The sequence below is a fragment of the Notolepis coatsorum genome, assembly GCF_963971535.1.
Source record: "Notolepis coatsorum genome assembly, chromosome: 14".
NCBI classification, from domain to species: Eukaryota; Metazoa; Chordata; class Actinopteri; order Aulopiformes; family Paralepididae; genus Notolepis; species Notolepis coatsorum.
This window is the reverse complement of record NC_140178.1, coordinates 45482454-45499953: the sequence shown is the minus strand read 5'-3', so window position 1 is coordinate 45499953 and position 17500 is coordinate 45482454. Positions and strand designations below refer to the sequence as shown.

Genomic DNA, 17500 nt, shown 5'->3' with positions numbered 1-17500 from the left:
ATAGAAGCGGGCTGAAAAATCGATTCTCTTATTTTCACAGCCACACACACACATATGGGACACGTTGATATATAGGTGAAAACAGCTCTGATTATCCCAATACTGGTAAAATAGATTCCTTACCTCAGATCAGATGTTCTCCAAACAGATTATTCCAATTCCTGATCGCCATTCCAAATATCGATCGTGTTTATTGATCCGACGCTGGGTACTGAAAAACATATATTCCACGCTGTTCTGATGGTCCACAATGAGTCCGATCGGCTCGGGTTACTTGCCTGAGAAGTCAAATGTGGATTCCGGACTCTTTTTTTGCCATGCGTTTCATTCAGTCTAATCCAATGGGGTGCAGTACCATCCGGAGAGACGATAGGGGGCGGTATTTTCCCAATTCAAGCTCAGAGAGAGTGCCAGTGGTAACGTGAGGCTAGATTGATGAAATATGAATGGAAATCGCTAATAAAAAATAACGATTAAAAAACGGCATATCTCGTTCCTAATTATGCCGTGGCTGGCACTCAAAGTGTTAATGTTGTTATATCGCTCGCTATTGGTTGTACTAGTAACGTTAACGCTAGTAGAATGAATGGATGAAAACTTTAGCCTGCGACAGCCCATATCATGGACGTTTTTTTGGACTTTTTGTAACCGGTACTTTGGCGACCCCATAGTGGCTCGGGTGTGCATATTTTGTAATACAATATACATATCGAATTTAATGCTTATTTGTTGCCTGTCGATAGCGACAAAATCCGTTCTCGAGTTACATGCCGGTATTCGGGGCTTGTGCAAAGTTCACGGTATTGCGCAAAATACAACTCCCGACTCAGGCTGCAGTAGTTCCGTCAATCTAGATCCAATCTCGAAAATTATTGTGGATCGTTGTAGCCAATGACTGTGGCTTCCAATGATACACAATTTTTTTCTGGAATCAGAAACTTCAGAATGTCATCTTTCAAAAGAGACCAGGCTTATGCATGTGCTATAAGTATAAAGTATGTTGTTTTGGTTTGCAAAAAAAGTATGCAGTCCTCAAAAACGAAAATTAAAATGGCCAGGAGACCCATTGCAGGTTAACAGGTTAACAGATTGCAGAATGGGTACAATACAATACGACTCAATACAAACAATTGCATGCAGACCAAAGACAGCTCTGCCGTAAACACTGAAAATAATCTCGGTTACTATGTCCACACGCAACCACTGCAACCGGGATGCGCTCAAAACTTCACCCTGGATGGTTATAAATGAGCGAGGTTTCACTGTTCCAAAAACCCGGATGCGTGTGGACGAACAGTGCAACTGCGCACATTAAATCACGGTTACATAACACCCCGTGTTCGTGTGGACAGGGCCTGAGTGTGCTGACTGTGTGCTGACACTGTGTGTGTTGACTGAGTGTTACGGACGGTGTCCTTATGTATGTATATAGAGGGAGTAATGTATGTTATCTGTTGTATATATAGGCATGTTTTGTTTGTTGTTGTCTTGTCTCCCTCTTGTGTCTACATATCCCACTCTCAGGTGTCTCCCAGTCCCAGTTGCAGCAGCAGCTGGTCAATCAGCAACTCACCCCAGTGCAGCGGCAGGTGAAACTGATTCTGCAATCAACATCCACTCTCCCTTCATATACCCTTTTTGTTTCAGTGTTAGTTGGCTCCCTGGTTCATTTGGTCTGTGTGTGGTGGTAAATATACTTGGTTTGTGTCTGTGTGGGAGCTCATTTTGGTATGTCTTCAGTATAGAGCTGGTGAAGGCTCTGGCTCTTTGTGCTGTCAGTTAGTTTAGGTCTTTAGTATAGTTTTGTGCTGTTTGTGTTCTGTAGAGCTGTGGCCTGTTTGGCATTAGTTTAGTATTTGTACATTTCTGTTTTGTTTCTAACGTGTGTATTTATTCCTCGTCACCCAGCCTATGGTGATTGCTTTGCTTTGTATTAATATTTTGTTTCGCACACAGGGACATTGAGGGCAGGAAGATACCCTGGGTCTACATTTTGCATCACGTAGGTGACCTACTGTTAAAGACACCAGCTTTAGAGTGAGCACCACCACCTGTACTTTGGGGCGTCCGCGCCTGTAAAGGGGGAGGTGGGCTTTTGTTTCTTTTTGATATTTGATTTGGTGCTCACTGGTAGGTGCTCTCTGTGTTGCTGATCTTGACTTTTGTGAAATAAATATTATTATTTTGCAAAATTGTCTCATGTGTTTTGTGTCACTGCACCCTCACCTATCCTGTCTGTGGCCTTGTGTTGCGTCTCCCCACTAGGATACGTAACACTGTGCGTTGACTGTGCGTTGACTGTGCGTTGACTGTGTGTTGACTCTGTGTGTTGACTCTGTGTGTTGACTCTGTGTGTTGACTGTGTGTGTTGACTGTGTGTGTTGACTCTGTGTGTTGACTCTGTGTGTTGACTGTGTGTGCTGACTATGTGCTGACTGTGTGTGCTGACTGTGTGTGCTGACTGTGTGTGTTGACTCTGTGCGTTGACTGTGTGCGTTGACTGTGTGTGTTGACTGTGTGTGCTGACTGTGTGTGTTGACTGTGTGTGCTGGCTGTTTGTGTTGACTGTGTGCTGACTATGTGCTGACTGTGTGTGTTGACTGAGTGTGCTGACTGTGTGCGTTGACTGTGTGTTGACTGTGTGTGTTGACTGTGTGCATTTGACTGTGCGTTGACTGAGTGTGCTGACTTTGTGTGTTGAATGTGTGTTGACTGTGTGTGTTGACTGTGTGTGCCGACTGTGGGGCGAATTCACAAAGCACTCGCAAAGGGTGAAATACGCTGCTTAACTGCGTTGCCATCCTCATTGAGTCCGTGCTATTTGCGGGTATTTAAATGAGGTAATATGGGTGGAAAATGTGCCACTTTCTATGCAAATGAGCCTCATTGCAAAAACACTCCAATTCACAAAAATCTGTGCTAATTGCCACATGCAGTTAAAGTGAAGTTAATTACATCTTCAGACGTAAAATATGCATTTATAAGGGGTGTCATGGCCGGCGTCTCCGGTGATCCGGTGGGTTATAATAATCACAATAAAGACAATAGAACCTTCCCACTCATTATGCTCCAGAATAATGGAAACACGGTCAATGAGGAGTAGACTCTGGAAACACGGTCAATGAGGAGTAGACTCTGGAAACACGGTCAATGAGGAGTAGACTCTGGAAACACGGTCAATGAGGAGTAGACTCTGGAAACACGGTCAATGAAAAGTTTATTCTGGAGTATGCGGGTTCTATTCTCTTAACTAAACATTAAATACACCTTAATTTCTCACTCTAAAAATATTCCTAAATCCTAAATATTCCTAAACATATTTTCACTGGCTCAGTGCCTAACTTCGGCCTAAAGATTTTGCACCATGGACAGGTCTGCTCAAACTAATTTATTTTTGGATGACATGACAAACAAATGCAATGACAAAAGATAGTGACAAAAACAAAGGATGCATGAAAATACAAATTAAGAAAGCTCTATACATTATAAACCTCTTAGCATGCAACGGCCCACATGTGGGCCCTCTTGAGGATGATTTGCCCACCGGCACTTTGGCAACCTCGGCTCAGGTGTGCATATTTGCACACGTATGGTATGGTGAGCAAATTGCACACCGTATGCTCCGTGAGCCAACTGCGCTGCCAGATATCAGGAGCAAATTGCACACTGTATGCTCCGTGAGCCAACTGCGCTGCCAGATATCAGGAGCAAATTGCACACTGTATGGTTGTGTTTGCGCTAGTATATAATTTGTGCAATATCTTTAGTGATTCGGTCCTTAAGACAGAACACATAGCGGGTGCTATTAACGGCCGCAATCCATTCTTTATGAATTTGCCCCTGTGTGTGTTCATTGTGTGTTGATCTATTGTGTGTGTCCTCTATGTGTCTCTCTGTTATTCTACATCCTCTCTGTGTATCTCTGTCATTCTCCTCTATGTGTATCTCTGTTATTCTACATCCTCTCTGTGTATCTCTGTCATTCTCCTCTATGTGTATCTCTGTTATTCTACATCCTATCTGTCTCTCTCTGTTATTCTACCTCCTCTCTATTATTCTCCTATATGTGTCTCTCTGTTATTCTACCTCCTATCTATCTCTCTCTCTCTGTTATTCAACCTCCTCTCTGGTTTCATGCTACTTGCAGATGGTGCAGACAGCAATACTGCTCAATTGTGGCCTGGACGACTGTGTGCGGAGAGTCTATGGTCATGGTTACACTGGGGGAAAACAGCAACGTTGCATGTCCAAGTTAAAAGGCAACAGCGTTTTAGCTGGCATTTTCGACCTAGCGGCAACGCTCAAAGGGGGTTTTCGTTCTCAAAGTCCCTTGGAACGGTGGCATGTAAACTTGCGCGAGCCGGAGACGGAGCCGTTCACGTCCAACGCCCATGCGCACGAGACACCGACGCATGGTGATCAAGTGTTCATTAGGACATCTGAAGGCGCGCTTTTGCGATGCTCCGGAGAGCTATGGACATAAACACAGAGGACCTGCCTACTGTGATCTACGCTTGCTGCACAATTACTGCGAAGTTCACATGCACACACGTGCGCCATGCTCTCTCTATCTGTCTGAACGAGGAGCGGGGCTCTGCTGTGCTTTTACACACTTGCGACACGCGAGGACAAACGAGGCACACACACATGCACACACGCGTGCTCTGTGCTCTCTCTCTCTGTCTGGCTTGTGCATGCGACAAATACCTCCCGCGCATACAGGAAACAAACAACGTCTAACCTGACTGCCATAACGCAACGTTCTGAAAAGTGAAAATTCTTCCAGCTACTCCGCAATAACTATGAAACGACCTGATGTTCACAGAGACTGTGTGCAGACAAAACCGTTTAGACTGCACCAACCATACCATTTAGACTGCACCAACCACACCATTTAGACTGCACCAACCACACCATTTAGACTGCACCAACCACACCATTTAGACTGCACCAACCACACCATTTAGACTGCACCAACCACACCATTTAGACTGCACCAACCACACCATTTAGACTGCACCAACCACACCATTTAGACTGCACCAACCATACCATTTAGACTGCACCAACCACACCATTTAGACTGCACCAACCACACCATTTAGACTGCACCAACCATACCATTTAGACTGCACCAACCACACCATTTAGACTGCACCAACCACACCATTTAGACTGCACCAACCATACCATTTAGACTGCACCAACCACACCATTTAGACTGCACCAACCACACCATTAGACTGCACCAACCACACCATTTAGACTGCACCAACCATAACCATTTAGACTGCACCAACCAACCATACCATTTAGACTGCACCAACCATACCATTTAGACTGCACAACCATACCATTTAGACTGCACCAACCATACCATTTAGACTGCACCAACCATACATTTAGACTGCACCAACCACACCATTTAGACTGCACCAACCACACCATTTAGACTGCACCAACCATACCATTTAGACTGCACCAACCATACCATTTAGACTGCACCAACCACACCATTTAGACTGCACCAACCACACCATTTAGACTGCACCAACCATACCATTTAGACTGCACCAACCATACCATTTAGACTGCACCAACCACACCATTTAGACTGCACCAACCATACCATTTAGACTGCACCAACCATACCATTTAGACTGCACCAACCATACCATTTAGACTGCACCAACCAACCATACCATTTAGACCACACCAACCATACCATTTAGACTGCACCACACCACCCATACTGTTTAGACGCACTGTTTAGACCGCACGTTTAGACGCACGTTAGACCGCACTGTTTAGACCGCACGTTTAGACCGCACGTTTAGACCGCACTGTTTAGACCGCACGTTTAGACCGCACGTTTAGACCGCACTGTTTAGGTTTTATTCTCTGGGTAGGGATGGAATGGAAGATCTGAGGCCATTGAGCAACTCCACTGGAGCAGTTGGGGGTTAAGTGCCTTGCTCAAGGGCACTTCAGCGGTTGGTGTTAAGGGTATGGGTTATTAATTCACTTCCCCAGCCCAGATTTTTTCGGCGACCATCTGGTCACAAACCCGCTTCTCTAACCTTTAGGCCACCGCTGCCCCTACATTTTATTTCATCATTGTTCCTTTTTACATTCTTCCACCTACTTGTTTAATAATGTAATATTTAGCATTCTCGCTTTCTGTCTGTCATGTTCTGTATTTCTCTCATGTCTCTTGCATTCTGTCTCCCTTCCTCACTCTGTTCATCCCTCTCTCCCTCTACCTCTCTCTCAATCTATTATTCTCTCTCTCTCTCTCTCTCTCTCTCTCTCTCTCCTCTCTCTCTCTCTCTCTCTCTCTCTCTCTGGGCGCTACATTGTTTCAGCCCATTTAAGCAGACATATATCCGTTTGGAGACGGAGTCTCAGCATGGCCTGGTCCTCTTTTTAATCTCTCCTGGGCTCCAGCCTGGCCAGATCTCTCTGGAGGGCCACTCTGGAGGGCTTGTGGTCTGGGAAACCCACTTAAAGCACTGCCACAAAGCACTGCTGCACACACTACACACACACACACACATATATATATATATGTATTAAAAATTTAAACATTTTAGATACATTTTTTTTTATCTCATTCATTCCATGATAACGTAGAATACACATTTACAGAACGTTAATTAGATTAATTAATTACACAGCAAATTATTGCGTTATGAAAATGTACTAACAAAAATTTAAACATTTTAGATACATAACGTAGAATACACATTTACAGACTTTTTTTTAAATGGTCCATTTGCATGTTCTTGGTATATGATTCTAGGGACATCTATGGATTTCAGGGAATGTATTCCCAGTGTCAGAAATACTGTGTCTGTTACTAGGCTTGAGTAAATTGTAATGAACCAAATGAGAATATCAATACATTTTTTTTAATCTTTGACAGTGAATAACACCATGCTAAAATTGACCAGACCTGAAAAATCTAAGCAAATTAATAGATGGAAGATGATTAAACAGAAGGTTTTGTAGATACAGTACTGAATTCTGCCATCCGGACACATGCAATTTGAAATATGATTATAGAATATAGAATATCAGGCATAAAATGGTTAAAATTAGATTAATTAATTACAAATCCTGTAATTAATTAGATTCATTTTTTTATCGCCTGACAGCACTAATATATATATACTATACATAATAATAATAATAATTCATTTAATTTATATAGCGCTTCTCAATAACCCGAAGTCGCTGACAGTAGTCGGGAGCAGGGGTACAAACAAAGAGGCGAAAGCAAAGAAACAAAACAAAACAACAAAGAAACAAAAACAAAGGAACATGAGACCATGGGGGGAACGGGGGAGACAGCCTGATGGCACAAAAAAAAAGACTAGAGACATATCGATCAGGTTGGAGGGGAGGGGGGGGTTTAGGGGTGGGGGGGGTTGAAGGCAAGGGAGAACAGGTGGGTTTTGAGGCGAGCTTTGAAGGTGGAGAGTGTAGGGGAGTCTCTGATGGACTGGGGGAGGGAGTTCCAGAGTCGGGGTGCAGTGCGAGAGAAGGCCCGATCTCCGAAGTTTTTGAGCTTGGATGTCGGGACAGTGAGGGAGGCAGTGGAGGAGGACCGGAGGGAACGGGTTGGGCGGTAGGGGAGAAGGAGATCAGTCAGGTAGGGGGGGGCCAGGCTGTGGAGGGCTTTGAAGGTGAGGAGTAGTGTTTTAAAGTTAATGCGGTGTTTGATGGGGAGCCAGTGGAGGGAGTGGAGGACAGGAGTGATGTGTTCGCGGGACCGGGTGTTAGTGAGGAGGCGGGCGGCTGAATTTTGGACCATTTGCAGTTTATGGAGGGAGCGGGAGGTGATACCAGTGAGGAGGGAGTTGCAGTAGTCCAGGCGGGAGGAGATGAAGGCGTGAATGAGGGATTCAGCAGCGGGGGGGGAGAGGCAGTGACGGATTTTTGCGATGTTGCGGAGGTGAAAGTAGGATGTTTTGACGATGGAGCGGACGTGCTCATGCATATGCATACACACACACACACACACACACACACACATACACACACACACACACACACACACACACACACACACACACACACACACACTCTCACATACACACATACAAAATTTAAATGCATTATTTGACTGAACTGATCAAATGCATATATTCAAATGTTACAGAAGTTCAATATGATTTTAGGATTTTATCTATGAATAAAAGCATCTCCTCTCCTCTGCCTGGCTGCCTATTACATCAGAGATGGAACAAAATCTTGCTAGCTGTTTGGCCCTTGATAACACGCACCCCCACAACACACACACACACACACACACACACACACACACACACACACACACACACACACACACACACACACACACACACACACACACACACACACACACCACACACACACACACACACACACACACACACACACACACACACACACACACACACACACACACACACACACACACACACACACACACACACACACACACACACACACACACACACACTCCCCCCTCTCTTCCACCACCCCAATCCTAATGTCCTCATGAGCAATAAAACACATACATAAATTTCACATGTACCGTAGCCGTGTGCTTGCAGGGAGGTCGCTGCGTTGTAAAAGATTTATATGATTTTAGGATATATGGTGTTGGGGGGGGGGGGGTATTGACATATCTGTGTGGCCACAGAGCAGGGGCAGAACGAAGGGAGATTGGAGTTCGGAAATCAGATTGTGTGTGTGTGTGTATGTGTGTGTGTGTGTGTGTGTGTGTGTGTGTGTGTGTGTGTGTGTGTGTGTGTGTGTGTGTGTGTGTGTGTGTGTGTGTGTGTGTGTGTGTGTGTGTGTGTGTGTGTGTGTGTGTGTGCGTGCGTGCATGCGTTTGTGCGTGCGTGTGTGTGAGTGTGTGTGTGCATAGTTACTACGTGTGTGTAAAAATGCATGTGTACATGTGCACCAGCACAGACAGGAGGCCCCAGAACAGACAGGAGGCCCCAGCACAGACAGGAGGCCCCAGCACAGACAGGAGGCCCCAGCACAGACAGGAGGCCCCAGCACAGACAGGAGGCCCCAGCACAGACAGGAGGCACCAGAACAGATAGGAGGCCCCAGAACAGACAGGAGGCCCCAGCACAGACAGGAGGCCCCAGCACAGACAGGAGGCCCCAGCACAGACAGGAGGCACCAGAACAGATAGGAGGCCCCAGAACAGATAGGAGGCCCCAGCACAGACAGGAGGCCCCAGCACAGACAGGAGGCCCCAGCACAGACAGGAGGCCCCAGAACAGTCGTTCTGCCTGCCTGCCTGCCTGCCTGCCTGCCTGCCTGCCTGCCTGCCTGCCTGCCTGTGTTTGTGTGCATGTATGTGTGTATGTGTGTGTGCGTGCGCGCGTGTGCGCGTGTGCGTACGTGCGCGCGTGTGTGTGTGTGCGCGCATGTCTGTCTGTTTGCCTACCTACCTGCCTGTCTGTCTGTCTGTCTGTTAATACTGATGTGATAAGATGGGAGACCTTGTGTTGCACCCAGACAAGTCAAACCCACTTCTCTATTTGTGCAGACTATTGTTTTGAGGCAGCAGGGAAACAGAGCAAGATCCAAGGGAAATATGCAGAGCACATCCTAAACCGCATCTTCCTCGCTGTCAAACACACACACATACACACACCACAAAAATACCACAGACAGAAACCAACATTCCCTCACTTGGCTGCGACACAACACGACGAGCCCTGTGACATCCTGATATGCAGACGCACACTATAGCACAATGTTACCCGATGTGGCGCTCATCACATGCAAGATCCCTGTAAAAAATATGATCATTATCCTTTTAATCGTAGTTACAGGGATGGAATTAATTAGCAGGTCAGCCTATGAAAAGGCTCCTGTGTAATTGTACGGGCCGGGGTGGCAAAGTGGGGAAATACACAGACAGAAACATCCGTTTAGTGTTTAATTAAACATCTCCTACCTTGGCAGCTAATCATGGAGGACTCTTGAATGATGCTAGACTGCTGCTGCCAAGGTGAACTCCTTGCCCCCAACCCTCCCCACTACTCACACACACACACACACACACACACACACACACACACACACACACACACACACACACACACACACACACACACACACACACACACACACACACACACACACACACACACACACACACACACACACACACACACACACACACACACACACACACACACACACACACACACACACACACACACACACACACACACACACACACACACACACACACACACCATAGTTAATCGCCCCCTACCTTGGCAGTCATGATCACAGAGGATCCCCCCTGATGAGGATGGGTCCTGCACATCATCCACCCCTCCCCAATCCTTACACACACACACACACACACACACACACACACACACACACACACACACACACACACACACACACACACACACACACACACACACACACACACACACACACACACACACACACACACACACACACACACACACACACACACACACACACACACACACACACACACACACACACACACACACACACACACACACACACACACACACTATACAGTAGTAAATCGCCCCCTACCTTGGCAGCCATGACCATGGAGGATCCCCCCCGGACTCCCAGGATAGGGATGTGAGTCTGGGCCGAGATGAAGTCCAGGATCTGGGCGATGGCCTCCTGGTCGGTGTCGTCTCCGAACACCACACCCTGCAGCCAGTGGTCCGTCATCAGGTCGCAGATGCTCTTGATGATGCTCTTGGGGTCCGTCTCGTTCATTGTCAGCACCTCCACGTTGGGCGCCATGTGGAGGAAGTCGTCCTTCTCCCGGGCGCCGGCCAGCGCCACCTCACTAGAGTTGCCCACCAGCACCACAGCGATGCTGAGGCCACGCAGCATGTTGGGCAGGGCCAGGTGGTGGGGCGGGGGCTGGGGGATGGGGACGTAGTGACCTCCGCCGCCCTTGTCTCTCCGCGAGTGGCAGGCCGGGGGCAGGCGGAGCAGCAGGAGCAGCAGGAGGAGCAGGGAGAAGAAGAGGGAGGTGCCGGTGAACCGGGGGAGAGGCGGAAGCGGAGGTGGGTGCCGGGGTCGCGCACGACTCTCCTCCCGCTGCTCCCGGGGAGCCGAGGAGACGCAGGGGGCCTCGGCACGGACGAGAGGACGGGAGGGGCTGTGGTAGCCACAGGCAGGCATGGTGGAGGAGTGGGGGACAAATACCTGCAGAGATAGAGGAGGAGAGGTAGAGAGGGCATAAGAGAAGGAAAGAGGAGAGGGAGCGGGGGTAGGTAGAGTGGAAAAAGAGAGAGATAGGTAGAGAGAAGGGGACAGAGAGGTTAATGTAGCCCATGCAGCACTGATTGACTTAAGTGAATTGCCAAGAGGCAACATGGATTACATAAATCAGTGTGTATCACTGTCTGAGTACAGAAATGGGGCAATTGAGGGAGGGAGAGCAAGAGAAAGAGAGAGAGAGTTAAAACAAAGAGGGAGAGATTGCATAAAAGGGGGTCTATAGCAGAGGACACACTTGACACACTCATGAATAGTGCATAAACGCACAAACACACACATGGATACAGGGTATGATAGCAGTAGTATACATACAGTAGACACTCAACATAGATCAATAATTTATGTGGAATGTTCTGAAGCAGCATAATGGTCTTTATTATGGAGGATATAAACTGTCCCTCTGGATTGGTGGCTGACAGGGTGGGTGGGAAGGGGGGGATTGGAGCAGGTCATTGTAATGCAAAGGAGGGAGAGAGAAGGAGAGAGATTCTGTAGCAACTGATAATGTGATATGGGATCATGTGAAAAATAAAAAAAATCTTTTTTAGCAACAGGGAGAATCTGTCAACCTGGTTTAAATCTGAATCACACTTATATTTATTGGCTCAGTTGTTATTTATATTGGCGTCTACTCGCAGTACAAAGAGGTCCCAAGAACACCATCTAGAATAATATAAAAGGGAATATAATAATGGAAAATATCAATTGAATTTTTTTAAATATTAAATATAAAAACCACAAAAAGTTTGGAGGTTGTTTAACTTGTTACAAGGACAACAAACAACATTATCTTTATCTAAAAAGTCTTCAAAATAAAATCTCAAATTATTGTCACTCTTCAATGTCTTCAAACCAGTTCAGTTAATATAAAAGAAGGTTACAATTAAAACCACATAACGTGCAACGGCCGGGGCCCTTTTTAGGACGATGTGCCCATCAGCGGAACACGGCCTTTTGCAAGCGTCTAGCGGCTCGGGTCTGCATTTTGTATACAACATATTATATATAGAATTAAAGCCCTATTTGTTGCCGTTCGAATGCCACCTTACTCGACAAAATCTGTGCCTCGGTTTTAGCCAATGAGTGTAGCTTTCCAATGATTGTGCGAATCAGGGATCTAGGTAAAAATGTATGAGCGAAAACAGGAAGTGAAAAACACAGAATGCATTGCCGTCAAAGAGGAAATCGAATACTGGAGAACTTTTTTTGTTGTACACAGTTTACCAAAATCTCTCTTAATCACCCATTTCTGAATGGATGAAATGGATAACATTTGGACCTGTACTACATAAGACGTCAGGCTATGGACCTGCAGTGTTTTCCAGCTTATACCAATTTTTTTGGAAATACTTTTTTGGGATATTGCAACTACTACAGAAAAACGTGAGTACACAAGTACAAGTACAACTCAAGTTCAGCCCTATGTTACTCTATTTCATTAGCACTAAAAATGATTTTTCTTTATTGTGTAAGAAACTTTTTATCTTCCAAAAGAGACCAGGCTTATGCATGTGCTATAAGTATAAAGTATAAAGATACGCTTTTGAAAAAAAGTATGCAGTCATCAAGTTCAAGTAAAAAAGAATTGCCACTTTTCTGGGTACCTGTTAACTCATTCAGCGCCAGGAGTCGCTGTCTACCTAGAACGCCATCGCTGTAGTCAATGGGGAGACTGCGAAACTTGCGAGTGCTTAAAATATATCTTATATATAGCTATGGGTCTAATAACACTGTCGATTGTCAGTGAGTTGCTTCTGGTCAACATGCAAAAAACAGATTGTTTTTTCCTCCGTACATTTCCGTTTTATACCGTTTTCAATATGAGTATAGTTTTGGTGATTCTTAGTAATCCCAGGAAAAGACGCGATAATAGCCCTTTAGTGAAATCCATTTATCACGTTGTAATTTTTCGCCTGATTATCGAATCTTCCTGAAATCAACACTAGATTATCGTTATTATCCTTCCTCATGCACCCTTGTATGAATGAATGAATGAAAACTTTATTTAACAGATTGCAGAATGGGTACAATACAGTATGGCTCAATACACACAATTGTTAAGGGAATGCAGACCAGAGAAAGACGTATCTTGTTTACATCAGGGTCCCCCATTTTCATTTCATATTGACATTTAAGACATACTCAACATACATGACATTTATGGCATAGGGACATATAGGTATTTAGTACTGATACATTTGTGACATATACGGTATTCAAATATACAGTACTGTTACTCATAGATCCTGAAAGAGTATATACATATGATGGGGAGGGGACTATACATTAGGAGGGGGTGGGTGGGTGAGAGAGAAATATACATATAAGGCGGTCAGAGAATATATACATGCGTGGGGAGGAGACTGTCTATTAGGGGGGGGGGGGGTGGGGGGTTTGGACATTTACGGTGGCCAGTTTAGAATTGCAGCCTCCCGTAGGTGCTCTTTAAGAGCGGTTTTGAATGTGGGTAGGGATTCACATTCCTTTACAGCTTTGGGTAGGGCGTTCCACATTGATGTGGCATAATTGCGAAACGTGTTTAGTCCCTTGTTTGAGCCGAATCTGGGTTTAACATGATTTGTTGAGCTTCCTCTGGTGTTGTGGTCGTGGTATTCACTGACCTTTGGGAAGTATTTTGACATGTACATGGGTACCTTAGTCGTATAGTGTATCTTGTAGACCAGGCCCATTGCAAGTTGCTGTACTCTGTCGTCTACTCTAAGCCATCCTAGGTTGTCAAAGTGTGCAGGGGTGAGGTGGGTTCTAGCCTAGGGGTAAGGTCAAGTAGTAGTCTGACTAGTTTGTTTTGTGATGTTTGTAATCTTGTTTTTAGCGCCTTTGAGGTGCTTTGGTACCATGAGGTGCAAGCATAGTCGTAGTACCCTTGAATGAGTGCTCCTGCCAGAGTCTTCAGGGTATTCTTGTTTACCAGAGAGGAGATCCGGTACAAGAATCTAGTTCGTTGGTTGACTTTTTTTATTACATTGGATGCCATTTTGTCACAGGAAAGATTTGCCTCTAGGATGGAACCCAGGTAGGTAATTTCATCTTTCCTTGTGACAATATTGTTACCCACTGTAACTGAGAAGCCGTCGGTCTTGCTGAGTTTGTTATTTGAACCGAAGAGAATGGACTCTGTTTTGCCCATGTGTATGATGGTTTGTTATCAGCGAGCCATATGCAGATTTTGCCTAGTTCCGAGCTGAGGGTTTTTTCAACCTGCAACTTGTTCTTGTCAGAGACCAGCAGGGCTGAGTCGTCCGCAAACAGGAACAAGTTGCAGTCACAAGCTGACGACATGTCATTTGCATAAATTAGGAACACTAGCGGTCCTAGTATGCTTCCTTGTGGAACACCACAGCTCACTGTGAGGTGCTCGCCCCCCCCCCCCACCGCAGCCAACGGTAAAAATATATATGTAGTGTTCTTACCTTGTCTCTGATATAAGGCAAATAAAATGATTCAATTATCTGATCGCCATTCCAAATACTGCTTGCGGAGGTCCGTCCCACATTGTCCGGCATTGCATATGAAGGGGGGGGGGGGGGCAGCCTTGTAGATGTATCGTTGTAAACGCTCCTCCTGCCGGAGTATTTAAACATCCGTTTAAACGACATCGTATCTAATGGAGTGCAATACCGGCTGGAAGGCGTAGGGGTGGTATTTGCCCTTTTCCTCAGACCCATTCCCAATGATAACATCAGGCTGGATGGATGATAAATGAATGGATATAGCCAGGCATGCGTTCTTCATGGGACGGGGTTGCACGGAGTGCAACCCCAGATAAGTACTCGCTATTTGCATATCAATAGCGCCGGTCGTCAGGTGTGTTAAATACGTTCTCAGATACATTCACACCTAACTTGTTGTGAATGACATGTGTTACATTCCATTCATAGAGACAATTAGGCACTGTCTTTAGTCTGTGCTCAAGCGAGGGGACATTAAATGCGCATTCGCGGGAGCGCGCGCATGCGCGGGGCGTGCATTAGGTGCGTGCAACCCCAGATGATTTCAATAACGCACCACTGGATATAGCTAATAAAAGAAATAACGGTTAAAACGCGACTTTTATCGTGATTGGCGCTGAGCGGTTGGCGAGTTAACCCGACTTTTCTTGTGATTGGCGCAGAATGAGTTAAGAGGTTAACTGCAGATCCCCCCCCCCCCCCACTTTGTTTCAAGAAAAAATTAAGAAATCTTTTGAGACTGAATACCAGATTAACATTAGATCACTTGTTAGATGCATTTGCTGCCAGGAAGAAAGAGAGAGAGGGAGTGTGTCTGCTGGGAAAGAGAGCGAGACGGACACAAAGGCACATAGAGAGAGAGAGAGAGAGAGAGAGAGAGAGAGAGAGAGAGAGAGAGAGAGAGAGAGAGAGAGAGAGAGAGAGAGAGAGAGAGAGATTCACAGACAGACATGCAGATACACAGACAGACAGGCCTACTAAATTGATTACGTGATTGACGTTGGAGCGATAGGCGCTTGGAGCCACTGACAGGCTTTAGATATGATACCTGCCCCTCCTCCCTGCCCCCCTCCCCTCCTCCATGCCCCCATCCCCTCCCCTCGGCCTAGTTTACTCTCCTCTCACTTGTTTACTGTCTATCCCTTCATCCTTTCACCTCCCTCTCTCGTTTCCTCCCTCCCTGTGCTCTACTTGACCACATCCACCTCTAGCTCTCTGTATCTCTCCCCGCTCTCCCTCTATCTTTCTCCGTCTTTCACTCTCCCTCTCTCTGTCTGTCTTTCTATTTATCTATCTATCTCTCTCTCTATCTCCCTCTATCCCTCTCTGTCTTTCTCTCTCTCTCCCTCTTTCTCTATCTCTCTCCCTCTATTTCTCTCACTCCTCCCTCTCTCTGTGATTATTTATTTATAACAGTGTTTCATTAATGTTGATGGAGAGAAGAAGAGAAGCAGGTGCGACAGGAGACAGAGATGAAGAAGTAAAAAAGAGAAATAAAGAACGATATACATATAGTGTACATACACACACACACACACACACACACACACACACACACACACACACACATACATACATACATACATACATACATACATACATACACACACACACACACACACACACACACACACACACACACACACACACACACACACACACACACACACACACACACACACACACACACACACACACACACACACACACACACACACACACACACACACACACACACACACACACACACACACACACACACACACACACACACACACACACACACACACACACACACACACACACACACATAATTTACATTTAGTAATTTAGCTGACGCTTTTATCCAAAGCGACAAGTTCTGTACGACAAGTCATCAGGAAGGGTACAACTCTATCAGCTGAGTAACAATGTTCATCAAAGTGTTGAGTGCTACAGTGTAGGTTCGTTTATTAGGACAAGTGCATAACAGTAAGGTTAGTTAGAGTTAGATTTATCATAATTTTTTTTTATTTCCGATAATGGTTGAAGAAGTGCGTCTTTAGTCGACGGCGAAAGATTGGACGGGTTTCGGCTGTCCTAACTGGGGTGGGTAGTTCATTCCACCATTGTGGGGCAAAGACTGAGAATAGGCGACTTCTCTTTGATGACCCTCCCGGAGCTCGGATAGGAGTACTGTAGGTCTGAGGCGGCCAGAAGATGCAGAGCGTAGGGGTCTTGAGGGTGTGTAGTTAGAGACCATTGACCGGAGGTAGGCGGGAGCGGTTCCCTTTGCCGCACGATATGCCAGGTCGAGGGCCTTGAAGCGGATTTGTGCGGCAATGGGGAGCCAGTGCAGGTCCCTAAGAAGTGGGGTGACATGGGCCAACTTCGGTAGGTTTGAGATCAGGCGGGGGCGCTGCGTTCTGAATGAGTTGAAGGGGCTTGGTGGCAGTGGCCAGTGACACACACACACACACACACACACACACACACACACACACACACACACACACACACATACATACATACATACATACACACACACACACACACACACACACACACACACACACACACACACACACACACACACACATACATACATACATACATACATACATACATACATACATACATACATACATACATACATACATACATACATACATACATACATACATACATACATACATACATACATACATACATACATACATACATACATACATACATACATACAT

The 17500-nt window shown here is 45.7% G+C and overlaps 1 protein-coding gene across 1 annotated transcript in view; it reads right to left on the bottom strand.

Moving 5' to 3' along the window:
- Nucleotides 1-11085, bottom strand: part of grin2ba (glutamate receptor, ionotropic, N-methyl D-aspartate 2B-a) — a gene marked incomplete at its 3' end in the record, with an annotated part of 407464 nt that extends 396379 nt beyond the window's left edge. Inside the window, exon 1 of the mRNA XM_084329754.1 lies at nucleotides 10600-11085. Coding sequence (XP_084185880.1) covers nucleotides 10600-10914 — 315 coding nt within the window. The 5' untranslated portion in view covers nucleotides 10915-11085. The remainder of the gene's footprint in view (nucleotides 1-10599) is intronic.
- Nucleotides 11086-17500: the final 6415 nt, after the last annotated feature.